At 40.0% G+C, this 15,988-nt stretch overlaps 1 protein-coding gene across 11 annotated transcripts in view; it reads left to right on the top strand.

Annotated features, from left to right (window-relative positions):
- The window catches only part of LOC144077528 (uncharacterized), a 178,492-nt gene that overhangs the window by 93,282 nt on the left and 69,222 nt on the right, over positions 1 to 15,988 (top strand). For all 11 annotated transcript variants that reach the window (XR_013301033.1, XR_013301035.1, XR_013301034.1 and 8 more), the window contains one exon: positions 14 to 140. Coding sequence is in view for 6 of the 11 variants with exons in the window: in XM_077605330.1 (XP_077461456.1) it covers positions 50 to 140 (91 nt within the window). In the remaining 5 variants the exon portion in view is untranslated. The remainder of the gene's footprint in view (positions 1 to 13; positions 141 to 15,988) is intronic.

The following is a 15,988-nucleotide window of genomic DNA, read 5'->3' as shown; positions in this document are numbered from 1 at the left end:
TTGTTTTTTTTAGGTCCTTTCATGAAAAAAACTTTGATCTGGGGATGTCATGAATGAATTTCCCAGTGGCCGCTGTCCCGATCAAGACGTGGCCATTTCTCCGCCGACCTCCGCCAGGATCCCGGCGCTCCCAAACGCGGGTGAGTGGGGATTTCTCCCAGCTAATGCGCCACGTGGCCGCGGGGTTCGGCTCAGATGATTATGCTAATGCGGGCGCCTCCTGCCCTCTGCCGGGTCCCAGCTGGCCCGGCCGTCGTTAGGAAGTGCTTTGCTCTGACAGACCAGTAATATGCTCCGTGATTGAGGGGGGGGGGGGGCAAAAGATCCAGTCGCCGATAAGTGTAGGATAAAAGTGCCATTGTGGCGGGTGACCCGGCAATTCCGATGGATTTGGCGGAGGAGGGATTCTTTTTATTTGCCTTTGGTTGTACATGCTAGCGGTACCGCTACGGTAAGTGGAGTTTGTATTTGAATTGAATTGAATGCTTTTATGGTCAATGTCCAAGTAGAATGAGATTTAAAGCTTGTGCACAAGTACATAATCAATAAATAGGTCATAAATAAAATTAGTTGTCAACAACATAGATAGGTAGTCAACAACATAGATAGGTAGTCAACAACATAGATAGGTAGTCAACAACATAAATAGGTAGTCAACAACATAAATAAGAAGTCAATAACACAAATTAGTCAACAACATGTAGTCAACAACACAAATAAGTAGTTAAAAACACAATTGAGCCAACAACACAAATTAGTGAACAACACTAGTAGTCAACAACACTAGTAGTCAACAACACTAGTAGTCAACAACACAAATTAGTCAACAACACAAATTAGTCAACAACACAATTAAGTAGTTAACAACACAAATTAGTGAACAACACTAGTAGTCAACAACACAAATTAGTCAACAACATAAATAATTAGTCAACAACACAAGTAGTCAACAACACAAATTAGTAAACAACACAAATTAGTCAACAACACAAATTAGTCAACAACTCAAATTAGTCAACAACACAAATTAGTCAACAACACAAATAAGTAGTTAACAACACAAATAAGTAGTTAACAACACAAATTAGCCAACAACTCTAGTAGTCAACAACACACGTAGTAAACAAAACAAATAAGTAGCCAACAACACAAATTAGTTAACAACTCAAATTAGTCAAAAACACAAGTAGTCAACAACACAAGTAGTAAACAACACAAATAAGTAATCAACAACACAAATTAGTCAACAACACAAATTAGTCAACAACACCAAGTAGTCAACAACACAAATAAGTGGTCTACAAGATAGATAACGGCTCTTGGGTAGAAACTGTCTTTGAGTCTGTTTGTTTTGGTTGTTATGGTTCTGTAGCGCCTGCCAGAGGGCAGCAGTTGGAAGAGGTGGAAGTGTCGCGATGTCTTTTGGCCTGTATGATGGATGATGCTCTTTGCCCTTCCTAGGCTTTTCCGGGATTTGTAGATGATGGACAGCTGATGATCTTTTGTTTGTTTGGTTGGTTTCACTAGTACTGGGGAAAAAAAATGTCATTTGGTGGATATGTTTGGAGTGTGTAACAGAAGAGGTCATTCCATTTGGGGTGATAAGGTCAAAGGTCATGGCACCCAGTTGAAATTGTTTGGATTCAAAGATAACTCAAGAAGGAAGAATGTGTGTGTGGCATAAATGTTGGATACATGTATCTTATATATATATATATATGTTTGGCGTACATAACTAATTATACACTTTGGGGTGGTGGGGTCAAAGGTCATAATGTTGTTCTATCCAACACAAATGTATTGCTTTGCACATGCAATCTTACATTTGTTTTTTTATACACCTTACCATCTTTACTGATGAATTTAGGGTTAGGGCTAATATATTATTAGTAAATTTGTACCACAATTAACCTGACATACAAGTTGAATAATGTGGCGTATTAAACTCGTTTCTCAAGGCAACACTCCGTATCAACTAACAGGCGTGACATACTTGTTTGTTTGTTTTTTTACATAAACGATCTATAGTTAAAAGCCGCGTCGTGAGAACTCGGCATAAAAACAACCCCGGCAGTTTAAAGACTCTTTCTTTTTCTTTTCTTTTTTCTTCTTTCTCACCTTCAATTCCAACAAAACAACACCCGCGTTGCTCTCCGATGTGGAGTTTTACTATTTACCTTCCAATTTAGAGCTTGGCAGAGAGTCAAGAAAGCCTAGCAAAACACTCCACATCTTAATCGGGTTGGACGTAAAAACGCGGCTTGACGGAGGTGGAATTGAACAAGATGACAACCCAAACAAAACCCACCAACGCAGGTCGTGAACGGAGATAAAAACGTTTTTTTGACATGTTTGCACACAAACATAAGAAGTCAATCGAGACCGAAAACTGTCAAAGTGGCGGCCCGGGGGCCAAATCTGGCCCGCCGCATCATTTTTTTGCGGCCCGAGAAAGTAAATGATGAGTGCCGACTTTCTGTTTTAGGATCAAATTAAAATGAAGAGTATACATGTATATTACATTTCCTGATTTTCCCCCTTTTAAATCTATAATTGTCATTTTTAATATTTTTTTTCTGTTTTTAGTTCAAAAATCATTTTGTATAATTAAAACATATATGAAAAAAGCTAAAATAAACATTGTTTTAGATCTATAAAAAATGGAATATTCAGGGCTTTTAATCCACTTCTTTTAATCCATTTATTTAAAAAAAATCTAAATATTATATCTAAAATAGGTGAAATCACGTTGACGTTAAAGCGGCCCGCGAAACAGCCACATGTTAGCCATTGGTTAGCCCACAAATTTTAGTAGGCGATAGGTCACATGTGTCAAAGTGGCGGCCCGGGGGCCAAATCTGGCCCGCCGCATCATTTTGAGTGCCGACTTTCTGTTTTAGGATCATATTCAAATGAAGAGTATAGATGTATATTAAATGTCCTGATTTTCCCCCTTTTAAATCAATAATTGTCATTTTTTAATCCATTTTTTCTGTGTTTTTAGTTCAAAAATCATTTTGTAAAATCTAAAAATATATTTTAAAAAACTAAAATAAACATTGTTTTAGATCTATAAAAAAACTGAATATTCAGGGCTTTTAATCCAGTTCTTTTAATCCATTTATAAATAAAAAAATAATAATATATCTGAAATGGTCCGGCCCACGTGAAATCGAGTTGACGTTAACGCGGCCCGCGAACTAACCCGAATCTGACACCCCTGTTCTAAACGTTCACTGTCTTCCCGCGTAAAAGCCACCTGGTGAAGTCCATCTGAGTTGCTCCGCCCTCGCCGTTCACGCCAGGCCTCGAATACGACAAAAGCGGGCCTTTCTAATGAGCCAGGCGAAGAAAAAAAATGTGGTGATATGATTCTGTCAAGCAGGTGACAGAAGCACCCCCATTTTGCAACCCGCTTTCCCCCCCTTCCCGCGCAAACCGGGGGTGTAAATATGCCAGCTCTGCCGTTTTCCGTGGCGCTAACGCTCCCAGTTCAAACAATGTCTCGGGGAGATAAGTGTGACAGCTCGGCAAAATTCCCAACAAAATCTCCGCAGCGACCAGGAATAGCGATGATAGCGAGGATAAGCGCCTTCATCCACACATGAAGGCGGAAAAGATGCCGCTGTTCTTTTAAGGGAGGGAGGCTGAAACTTGCGCCACTCGCGGGGGTTTTGTTTTCCATGTTTTCGCTCGCGATGAGGCCGCGGTTTCGTCTAGGTTTTTTTTTATATTTTGCGCTGCCTTGCGGAGGAAAAAGGGCGCTGACTAGCTAGTTTAGCCAAATTAGCATCGCTTCATCCCGAAGGAGTTACGAAAAAAATACAGCGTGAAACTACCTTGATTTTATAATCGTTAGTGTGGGGAATTTTTTAATCATAAGATAACATCAAGGCTTTTTTTCTGGTAGTATTGCGACTTTAAAATATTAAAACAAATAAAAAAAATAGAATAAAATAATTAATTGATAAAATAAAATAAAATAATTAGTTGATAAAATAAAATAAAAAATAATTGATAAGATAAAATAATAATTGATATGATAAAATACAATAAATAATTTATAAAATATAATAATTAATTGATAAAATAAAATTTAAAAAATAATTAATTGATAAAATAAAATAATTAATTGATAAAATAAAATAATTAATTGATAAAATAAAATAGTTAATTGATAAAATAAAATAGTGAATTGATAAAATAAAATAAGAAATTTAATTGATAAAATAAAAAATAATAATTGATAAAATAAAATAAAAAATAATTGATAAAATAAAATAACAAATTAAATGATAAAAAAAATGATAAAATAAAATAACAAAATATGAAAACAACAAAAACTAAAAAAAATCTTATTATGTAATATTTTGTCTTTTTATGGCTTTTTATAGTATTGGGACTTATTCTCATATTATCATGATTTTAATCTTATGACATTATGTAAACATGACTTTTTATTGTATTGTTATGTAATATTTAATCCCTTTCCTCTTTTTGTAATATTATGACTTATGGTTATCTCATAATCTTGTAAAATGACCTAAAATTAAATGGCATTATGATTGTTTTTTGTTTATATGAAGTGAGATTAATTTGTAACATTACATTTTTCACAAGATATTACGGCTTTATCGTTCGAGGATCACTATTTTATTACCATAGTAACACTGCATTATTTGAATATTATGTAAAGTTAATTAACATTACACTTTTTTTTCGTAGTACGCAATTTAGGACATGCTCCGGCACCCCCCATGACCCTTGTGAGGATAAACAGTACGAAAAATAATGACTTTATTCCCGTAGCATTACCACATCTGACTTAATTCTCGCCCTATTACAACATCAAAACCACAATATCACAACTTTATTAGTTTTTATGGTCGTAATGTATCATTAAATTCCCCAATTCTCCACGGTAGACCCGGCCCAAAAAAAAAGTTTTGAAAGCAACTGCAACCCTCTTAAACTCTTTAAAGCGGCAGCGGTAAATTGCTAGCGCCGGAATCAGGAAGTAACATTTGTGCTCAGGGCGGACGTCCGTTTTTTTGAGTCGGCGGTCACTCACGTATGCTTTTTAAAGTCGTGCGGTTGCGCGAGCGTGTCGGCATCAGTAGTCCTGCCTGCCCCTCGCATCTGACTGCCGATGAATAATTGACCCCGCGCTGGTCCGGGCACCGGCTCATTACGTGGGAAGTGTCCACCCGCTTTCGCCAACGCCGCCCCCCCCCCCTCCTCCTCGCCGTCTCCTCGGTTTCTTTCCCCCTGCCCGTCCTTCATCTTTAATGGCCTCGGCTGTGATCCCACCTCTCGGCCTCTCCACGCCATCCTCGCTTCATCTGGCAGATCTGCCCGGCGATAGGCAGGAAGCGTCCGCTTGCTTGCCAGGGAGGGCTTCTTTAAGGATTCTCTTGTGCATCAAAGTCGGGGAAGGCGGGAGGGTGAATTGTGACAAGCAGGGGAAAGTTGCACTCCAACTAGAGCAACACGCCTTGACTTGACGACGTTTTTGTTGCCCAAGTCCAGGCCTGAGAAAAGTTGGACCGGGTAGGTCAGAAACTAGCACACCAAGTCCGATATTGTGGATTTAAAAGGGTTTTATTGCTGGTGGGCGTCCGATCCGTTTGACGCGGGAGGGTTGGAGGCCGATGCCATCCCTCCTATGTCAAACGGATGGGACGTCTATTGCTGTCAGTTCGGGCCTCCAGACAAAAAAAGATGCTAATTTTAAAATAAATTTGATTTTAGGAATTAATCTCAATAATTTGGGGTCAGTGTGAGTCTTGGAAATTATTTTTTTGAATAGTCTTTGTGTAATAATTCATCCATTTTCTGAACCGCTTATCCTGCATGTGTCAAAGTGGCAGCCCGGGGGCCAAATCTGGCCCGCTGCATCATTTTGTGTGGCCCGGGAAAGTAAATCATGAGTGCCGACTTTCTGTTTTAGGATCAAATTCAAATGAAGAGTGTTTGATGTATATTAAATTTTCAGATTTTCCCCCTTTTAATCAATAATTGTCATTTTTTAATCATTTTTTGTTTTTATTGCAAAAATCATTTTGTAAAATCTAAAAATATATCAAAAAAGCTAAAATAAACATTGTTTTAGCTCTATAAGAAATGAATATTCAGGGATTTTAATCCAGTTCTTTTAATCCATTTATAAAAATAAAAAAATCTAAATATTATATCTAAAATGGTCCGAGCCACGTGAAATTGAGTTGACGTTAAAGCAGCCCGCGAACCAACCCGAGTCTGACACCCCTGGCTTATCCTCACAGGGGTTGCGGGGGTGCTGGAGTCTATGCTAGTCAACTATGGGCAGTAGGTGGGAGACGACACCCTGAATCGGTGGCCAGCCAATAGCGGGGCACGAGGAGACAAAAGACAACCCATCATAGCTAAGGTTAGGCAATTTGTAGTCTTTTATTAGCTTAGCATGCATGTTTTGGGGTGTGGGTCAAAACCAGAGTACCCAGGGAAAACCCAACCAAGCCCGGGGAGAACATGCAAACCGACCTGGGATTGAACCCACGGCCTTAGAACTGTGAGGCCGACACGCTAACCGCTATCGCTAACCGCCCGCCTGTAAATATGACCATCATTTATTATACATTTGCTTTTAAAAGGACAAACATGTTGCTTAAATTATTAAGATATATAAAATTAAAATAATGTTTACGGTCAATCACAAGGAATTTGAAAACAAGGACATTATTAACTTAGATATTTTGATCACTCAATGTTTTCTTGTTCTTAGTCCGTTTTCAGTCTTTTTTTTCCCGTCCGCCAAACTATCAATTATCGGCCAAAGTCGAGATCAAAACAGAGATTCCCGTTCTATCCCCCAATTGCAAGCCCCTCCCTGTGATCATAGACCATAAACATCCATCAACATCCCATAATAGCCTCCGCCAAGAGTGAAAACACACGTCGAGAAGATGCCCCCTGTTTATTATCTGGCAACATTCCCCAGGAAGGGACGGGCAAATAAATGGCCGCCGCCCCCTCGGGGCAAGAAGCGCTTCCCCTTTTCGAGGGTCTCGGGGATGAAAAATCATCCCCGGCGTGAATGCAGATCCGACCTGGGCCGTCATTCGTCACTGTCGGCGAGGCCGCCTCTCATTAAGTGAGCGAGATCCAGCCGCAACTTAATTTCCTTAAGAGGAGCGGACACCTGATTCAATTGTGGGGCTATTACGCACTTGTTTTGCGCCCGGGCCGCCAGACCCTCACGCCACCCGACAAAAACGCCGCGCAGCTAGATTAAATGCGGCCGACATAATTCCCAGACACATGATTCATGTCTGGCCCACGGCGGCCATCGCTCACCGGACGGGGGCCGCGTCCGGGGTCTCGTGTCATCGCGCTCTTCTCGCGCCGACGGCCTATTCTTGCCGACGTTTTGACGTCAGGTCGCGGCGCTCCGCGATGGAAGTCGTCGATTGATTGGTTCGTTCAGTCCAGTGATCGGCCAGTGGGTCGTGGGAGATGTAAAAGTATTTATGAGCTAGTCAGGAGCGGGTAATCGCTACGCTATGCTAGCAGATCCAGTTCATGTGCTAGGTACCTTTCTGAATGCTAAATGCACATTTAGTTATGGCAATGTGCTTATTTTTTTGGCATGATGGGGTTATACCATCATTCTTGAGTCAATATCATGCTAATAAGTGATTAGCACAAGTTTAGCGCTAGTTGTGAGCGGTTAATCGCTACGCTAGCAGATCCAGTTCATGCGCTAGGTACCTTTCTGAATGCTAAATGCACATTTAGTTATGGCAATGTGCTTATTTTTTTGGCATGATGGGGTTATACCATGATTCTTGAGTCAATACCATGCTAATTAGCAATTAGCACAAGTTTAGCGCTAGTGGTGAGTGGTTAATCGCTACGCTAGCAGATCCAGTTCATGCGCTAGGTACCTTTCTGAATGCTAAATGTGCATTTAGTTGTGGAAATTTGCTTAATTTTGGCATACTGGGGTTATACCATCATTTTTGAGTCAATATTATGCTAATTTGCGATTAGCACAAGTCTAGCGCTAGTTGTGAGTGGCTAATCGCTATGCTATCAGATCAAGTTCATGCACTAGGTACCTTTCTGAATGCTAAATGTGCATTTAGCTATGGAAATTTGTTTATTTTTGATATGCTGGTGTTATACCATCATTCTTGAGTCAATATCATGCAATTCAAAAGATGTGAACATGGCTACTATTAATGCAGTTTTTGGTGAAATGGAATTGGACTTTGCTTAGAAATTGTTCCAAGCTGCCATTCAAAATGGATTGGACGTCTTGCGCCGTCAGTAGCAGACCACAAGAATGGGATTAGAGAAAATAGGTATAGTTTTTCCGCAGTTTTTTGGGATCAAACTCGGAGATGTCCCTAGCCACGGTTGTCACTCCAGCGCGTAGATTAATGCCAAAAGCGATTTAGCAAGCTAACATCCGCCGTCGCTCGTCTCGTCTTTGCGAGGATCACAAGACTTAAGATGTTTTCCTTTTGTCCGTTTGACGGCAGGTCTCCGCGGTTCGTTTTCACTCACCTGCCAGTCGAGTCGTTGCCGTTGGAGACGGCTAACTGATAGCTCGAGTCATTCTTTTGTCGCAGCTTTAGCGGATTTTGATGCCAAAAAGATTCACATTTTTGTCTTAGGAGTCAAATGACATCTTTAACCCTTAGCATTGAATAAACAGTATTGGGGAAGACACAAAGTATTTAAATATAACCATTTAAACCGCTTATCCTCACAAAGGTTGCAGGGGTGCCGTAGCCTACCCCAGCTAACTTCAAGGGACACCCTAAATCGGCGGCCAGCCAATCGCAGGGCACCTGGAGACAAAGGACAACCCATTTAGGCCATTTCTAGCCTTTAATTAGCTTAGCATGCATGTTTTGGCGATCTGGGTGGAAAAGGAGTATCCGAAGAAAACCCACCCAAGGCCAGGGAGAAACTCCAAACTCCACAGAGTGATGACCAACCTTGGATTCAACCCACGACCCCAGAATGACGAGGCCGACATGCTAAACCAAGGGTGTCAGACTCTGGTTGGTTCGCGGGCCGTGTTAACGTCAACTCGATTTCCATTTTAGATATAATATTTAGATTTTTTTTAAATAATTGGATTAAAAGAACTGGATTAAAAGCCCTGAATATTCCGTTTTTTAATAGATCCAAAACAATGTTTATTTTAGCTTTTTTTATATATTTTTAGATTTTACAAAATGATTTTTGAACTAAAAACACAGAAAAAATGGATTAAAAAATGACAATGATTGATTTAAAAGGGGGAAAATCAGGAAATTTAATATACATCTATACTCTTCTTTTTAATTTGATCCTAAAACAGAAAGTCGGCACTCATGATTTACTTTCCCGAGCCACCCAAAATGATGCGGCGGGCCAGATTTGGCCCCCGGGCCGCCACTTTGACACGTCTGCTAAACACTTGCATACCGCGCCACAAAAATGGGCTATTCAAATGTATAGTTAGGCTTTCCCACGATGGCACCATGGCCAAATGTTCCTCTCGGAACGCGGCCTTGTAGGGAGCGAAAGGTCGCCGACCAAACAGGAAGCGGAAGATTGGTCGAGGAACGACAATACGCGGGCGGCGGCTACAAAAGCAGATGAGAAGGCATCTCCTCCCGCCTGCGTGGAGGCGGCTGGCTTTCCAGCATCTGCCGCTTCACCACCCATCGGGGAGCCTCGGTGGGCTCTTCAAACACCCCGTGTGGCTCCTCCTCCTTTTGATGCTCCTGGAGAGGGAAGAGGACGAGCCGGGGCGGAGGGTGGGGGACTCCTCCGACGGAACAGATGGATATCAAAAAAAAAATATGCCGAAAAGAAACGGCAAGACGGGGAAATAGGAACAAAAACATCGGATGGGAAAGAAAAAAGCGCCATTGTGATGGAGCGAAGACGACAGCAAGTGACCCAAATCCAAATGTTGATGATGTTGTTCTCCCTGGGCTTGGGTGGGTTTTCTCCGGGTACTCCTGTTTCCAGGCAGATCCCCAAAACATGCATGCTAAGCTAATTAAAGACGACAAATGCGGACCAAATAGGACGTTTCCACGGACAAAATGGTCAAAATGCATCTCGTCCGCCATTTTCTTTTTGGTCTTTTTGACCTAAACGTACCAAAAATCGGCGAATTGAAAGCATACAAAGCAGCATTCATTTCCAAAAACGTTTAAAATTTGGTAATGTATCTTTTGCTGTTCTTTTTTAAATCCAGTTCATGTAATTTAACATCCAAAAATTCAGGAGAGAGTGAGTGTGTGAAAATGTGAGAGAAACTGAGAGTGAGTTTGTGCGTGTGCGTGTAAGAGAAACAATTATGCTAATTAGAGCTGCCAAATAGTACAAATTTTCCATAGTTTATTATGTCACTCATTACCAAACTAAATCGGAAAATTCTATTTACTCACTCCGAAATAAGATTTTTGACATTTGACAGTTCTGGTGCAAATTCATTGTCAAATATGTCTGTACTTGAGGAAAAATCCAATTTCATCATTTATTTATTTATTTTATATCACTTTATTTTCAATGGCCCCATTCATTTCCACCCCTCAAACAAAATAAGAGAAAAAAATGAATTGATATCAACAGGAAGTGACATAAAAAAGGCCTAAAATCAACAGGAAGTGACATAAAAAGCCCTTAAATCAACAGGAAGTGACATATTAAAACCCTAAAATCAACAGGAAGTGACATAAAAAGCCCTAAAATCAACAGGAAATGACCCTAAAAAGCACTAAAATTAAAAGTAAGTGACATATTAAAAAGGCCCTAAAATCAACAGTAAGTGACATAACAGCCCTAAAATCAACAGGAAGTGACATAACAGCCCTAAAATCAACAGGAAGTGACATAACAGCCCTAAAATCAACAGGAAGTGACCCAGAAAATTCCTAAAAAAATCAACAGGGAATTATCCAAGTAAAAGTCATCCAAAATGAACTTAAACCCCAAATTCCTTTAAACTCTCTGTGAAAGTTCATCTTTAACCACTAAGAGTAAAACTCCACAACCCGAATAGTCTTGTTATAATGCCAGTTATGACCTATTTTTACGCGAATAAAGCAACATTTGACACATTTGTTTCCCCCGCCGCACGCCATCGCACGCAGGGATGGCCCTGGCGTTTATTTGTGAAGTCTCAATTAAAGGCGGCCTGAAGCTCCGCCCACCCTCCCCGATCTGGCTTCCCTCCATTTTGCTGATTAAATAGCAGCGTTTCACGCGCGGACACAATGCTATTAATTAAATCATTAGACGAGCGCTGGGCTTATGAGCGTTGGGAGCAGCGAGGAGGCACATGAGAAGCTCGCTGCAATAACTACTGAAATATTCATTAATAATGGAAAAAAAAGCCTAAAATCGTCGACAAGGATTACATGTGTAGAGACTTTGACGGGGGTCGCTTTCAAATGGCGACGTGAGGGGGATCGAACCCGCAAAAAAACTACAATATTAACGTTGTTGAATTTTAAACTAAACTTGTTAAATTCTACAATGCCTGCGTTTACATTTAATAAATGTACATAAAGCATTAGAGGGATACGAGTACATAATTAAAGTGGTAAATACAAAAAATAGTAAGTATAAAAAATTTGAATGTAAAATACAGGTGAAAAGTAGAAAAACCTTGAATTAAAAAAAAAAAAATTACCATCAAAAAATAAGACCCTACATTGAGATAAATATTAAATTGAGATACATATTAAATACTCTAAATACATCACAATAAATATAGATGTAAATGGCAAAATATAGTTAAAAATGTCAAAATGCTAGTGAAAAATAATAAATAAAAATTGTAAATTAAATAGTACAGATTATATGATATAGATACATTTATTGTCAATAAAAATAACATGAAAATTACCACCAAAAAATAAGACCCTACATTGAGATAAATAATAAATATTCTAAATAAATCACAATAAATATAGATGTAAATAGCAAAATATAGTTAAAAATGTCAAAATGATAGTGAAAAACAAATAAAAATCGTAAATTAAATAATATAGACGGATATATTTATTGTCAATAAAAATATCATCAAATATATATATATATATATATATATATATATATATATAGCTGTAAATAGCAAAATATAGTTGAAAATGTCAAAATGCTAAAGTGAAAAATAAATAAAAAGTGTAAATTAAATAATATAGACGGATACATTTATTGTCAATAAAAATAACATGAAAATTACCCCGCCCCCCAAAAAAATATAAATATATTTAGATAAATATTAAATACTCTGAATAAATAACGTAAATAGCAAAATATAGTTAAAAATGTCAAAATGCTAAAGTGAAAAATAAATCAAAATTATGAATTAAATAATATAGACGCGAACATTTATTGTCAATAAAAAAACATGAAAATTAGCGCCAACAATATCATCCTACATTGAAGAAAAAAAATCCTTCAACCTGACCTTTGATGACCTATGACGCAATCGGTCCGAGTTAAGTAAAGAAGTGCCAAAACAAAACAAAAAGTGGTAAATGAGGCCTGTTTTCGACTTTTCGGCTGAAGTCACGAACTAGAAAAAGAGATGAAAGATAAAAAAAGGTGCATATACTTTTTTATTTTTTTAATTGAGAATAGAATCCAATGGCAGGTCGTACTTTTTTTTTTTTATGTGGACGTGATGAGAGCGCATGGCTAATGAGTCGGCGGGCGCTCCACTCTTGACTCCGCAGAGAGATCCCCTGCCTTTTTTTATTCCCATTCATCATTAATTCACCAACGTTGATCATTTCATTAGCTCTTCTTCTTCGTCTTTTTCTTCTTTTACCATTTTTTTTTACTTTACGCCGCGTTTTCCACAGGGCCGTCATCAATAAATTAATGGCCGACGGACGGAGGGCCGCCCCAGCTTAACTAAACATCAGCTCTTAACTCTTTTGATTCGGGCTAATGTGACCGTGTGTGTGGGTGTAAATGGAAAACACTTGACCAAAAATGTGAGACTATTTTATTTTTTAAAGCAGGGGTGTCAAACTCAGTTAGCTTGGTGGGCCAGCTAGCTAATATGGGCTGCTCTAGTTTATTTTTAGCCATAAAAAGGTAACTTTTGATGGCGCTAGATGTCTTATCCATTTAGAACTTGCTTCGTTTTGTAGCCGCAAACACTTAGCTTTATTTTGCCGTCAAAACAGGGCCTTCAATGGCAGCCAATGGGTTAATAATGAACCCTAAAAGCTCCCAAAAATCAATAATGAACCCTAAAAGGTCCCAAAAAACAAGAATGAACCCTAAAAGGTCCCAAAAAACAATAATGGACCCTAAAAAACCCAAAAACCAAGAGGAAGTGACCTGGAAATGCCCAACAGGGACCAACAAATGAACAAAAACCATCCCGGAAAGTCAAAATCAACAGGAAATGATCTGAAATTTACAGGAAGTGACCTGTAAGTTCCCCAAAATGACAAGGAAGTGACACAAAATGGCCACCATTGACTTCCATAGAGGTCCAATTCGCTTAAACTGCTCCTTTTTCGGAGCTAGAACGAACGTCCATTCGCCCCTTATCCTCGCAAGGGTCGCGGGGGGTGCTGGAGCTCATCCCCACTGACTGACACCCTGAATCGGTGGCCAGCCAATCACGGGGCAATGATACCAATCATACCTAGTGGCAATTTAGAGTCCAATCAGCCGTGACCGGACGATTCGCCGAAAGATGTTTTGCCGACGGACGTTTCACCGACGGACAGTTCACCGAACGGACGTTTCGCCGAAACGGCATTCGCGTGCTCGCCCCGCCCCCGGATCGAGTGTGTGTATATGTTTTTCAACCTCGGCACAAAAAACGACACAATGAGAAACATCCCCACTTTTATTTGTTTAATAAAATAATAAATTAAACACTTTAATTTTTTCGACGAAACGTCCATTCGTTGAACTGTCCGTCGGCGAAACGTCTTTCGCCGAATCGTCCGAGTACCCCAATCAGCTAGCCTAGCGTGAATGTTTTTGGAGAAAACCCACGCAAGCCCGGGAACAACATGCAAACTCCAGGACCAACATGGGATCGAACCCTCGACCCCAGAACTGTGAGGCGGACGCACTAACCACTAACCCCTCCCAGTCAAAATGGATTGGACGACCAGCCCCGTCAATGGGGGCCTTTTTACGACCTAAAATAATCCTTTCACCCGCGTGGCAAATGTCCGGGTGTGGGTGGAGAATCGCATTTAATATTTGAAATGACTTTATCGTCAATGGAAAAGCCCCCTTGACATGATAATCTGATTTGAGGGGGGGTCCATTATTTACTGGGGCGCTTTTCCAGCAAATTGTCGACCGTGGTCACAGGTGCCTGTCGGACCCCCGCTTTTCCCCCCCCCCCCCTGTCCTCAATTGATCCTCACCCAAATTAGGTGCGTCCTCCAAGGGTTGCGTCAATACATTGACTCCTTTTATGAGGGTCATCAAACAGCCATTAGCAGGGTGGCGAGTGTGTGGGTGTGTGTGTGGGGGGTAGTGATATGCCGCCGGAGGTGACTGATGAGCCGGGGGGGCGGGGTCGGGGCGCTCATCTGAGGGGGAGGTCAATTATTGAGTGTCCAGGTCATTAGTTAAGCAAATCGCGGCTAATTTGCGGGTGAACTGAGCGACTTGGTTCTAAAAATAACCCTGTGTCTATTATAGGGAGGGGAGGAGGATGCTGGGTATACTTGGATGTATTCATTGCGTTCTTATGTTCAATTTCTTGGTTAATATGTTTTATATGTCTTGACTATAAATGAATGATAGCAATTATTTTACAGGCAAATTTTACAGACAATAAGTCACACTTTTTTATAGGTTGGCTAGGCCTGTAACTCAAGTGAAATTTGTCCTCTTTTTTTTTAACGCCGGCCGCTAACGGCTGGATATGCTATATCATTTTTAGGCTATAGTTATATAAAAAAAACTCTTAATATATGACATTAACAGATGCTTATTTTGACTGTTGTTCCCTATTTTTCTATTACTTAAGCGTTCTATAACTTATACTCCAGTGCAACTCATTTAACTCTTGAGTAGCATTAGCGCTAGCCACAATCCAAAAGTAATCCGGTAATTTCAGGGATGTATCTGAATCGGAACATTATCCATTTTAGGCTAAGCGGCTAATTTATTCACCCAAATTCTTCCCGAATAAATCTAACATTTGTAACTTTGGCCTAAAAAACTAACTCTCAGATATTCCATTAGCGATAGCCATAATCGAAAAATAATCCGGTATCTTTATGGATACATTTGAAACGAAACGTTAGCCATTTTCAGCTAAACTGACAATTTGTTCACCCAATCGTTCCCGAATAAGGCCACAATATTTATAACTTTGCTCTTTTCTTTAAAAAAACCTCTAAAATATTCTATTAGCCATAGTCAAAAAATAATCCGGCATCTTTACGGACACATTTGAATCGAAACATTAGCCATTTTCAGCTAGGCGGCCATTTTTTTCACCCAATCGTCCCCAAATAAAGCCACAATATTTCTTAACTTTCCTCTTTTCTTAAAAAAAACAAACTCTAAGCTATTCCATTAGCGCTAGCCACAATCGAAAACAAACCGAATTCGGACGATTCCCCCTGCCTACTCGATTGTCCCTGTTATTAAAGCACCCCCTCAATCCCCACAACAAAACGCGCTTGAAACGAAAAAGAACAAACAAAAAAAAAACATACCAAATACCAACAACAGGCAGACGATAGCGAAAAAGGCCCCGGGAGAATTCCCGGCGGTATCTGGCAGGTAATCGCGAGCGAAGCTTTTTGAAAAAGCCACGGCAACGCGCACGGCAACGCGCACGGCAACGCGGCGGGGGTGCAAACAAAGCGTCAGCCACTTGTCAACAGTTCACTCTCTGTCAATTACCTTTCCCATCGCGCATCCCGGGCCTGATTAACATGCGGCGTTTTAAGTCTAATTGTTGCGCAAAAGCGTGTTTTATGTTGCC

The sequence above is a fragment of the Stigmatopora argus genome, chromosome 7 (assembly GCF_051989625.1).
Source record: "Stigmatopora argus isolate UIUO_Sarg chromosome 7, RoL_Sarg_1.0, whole genome shotgun sequence".
NCBI lineage: Eukaryota > Metazoa > Chordata > Actinopteri > Syngnathiformes > Syngnathidae > Stigmatopora > Stigmatopora argus.
Note: the sequence above shows the minus strand (reverse complement) of the source record. Positions and strands in the feature narration are given on the sequence as shown.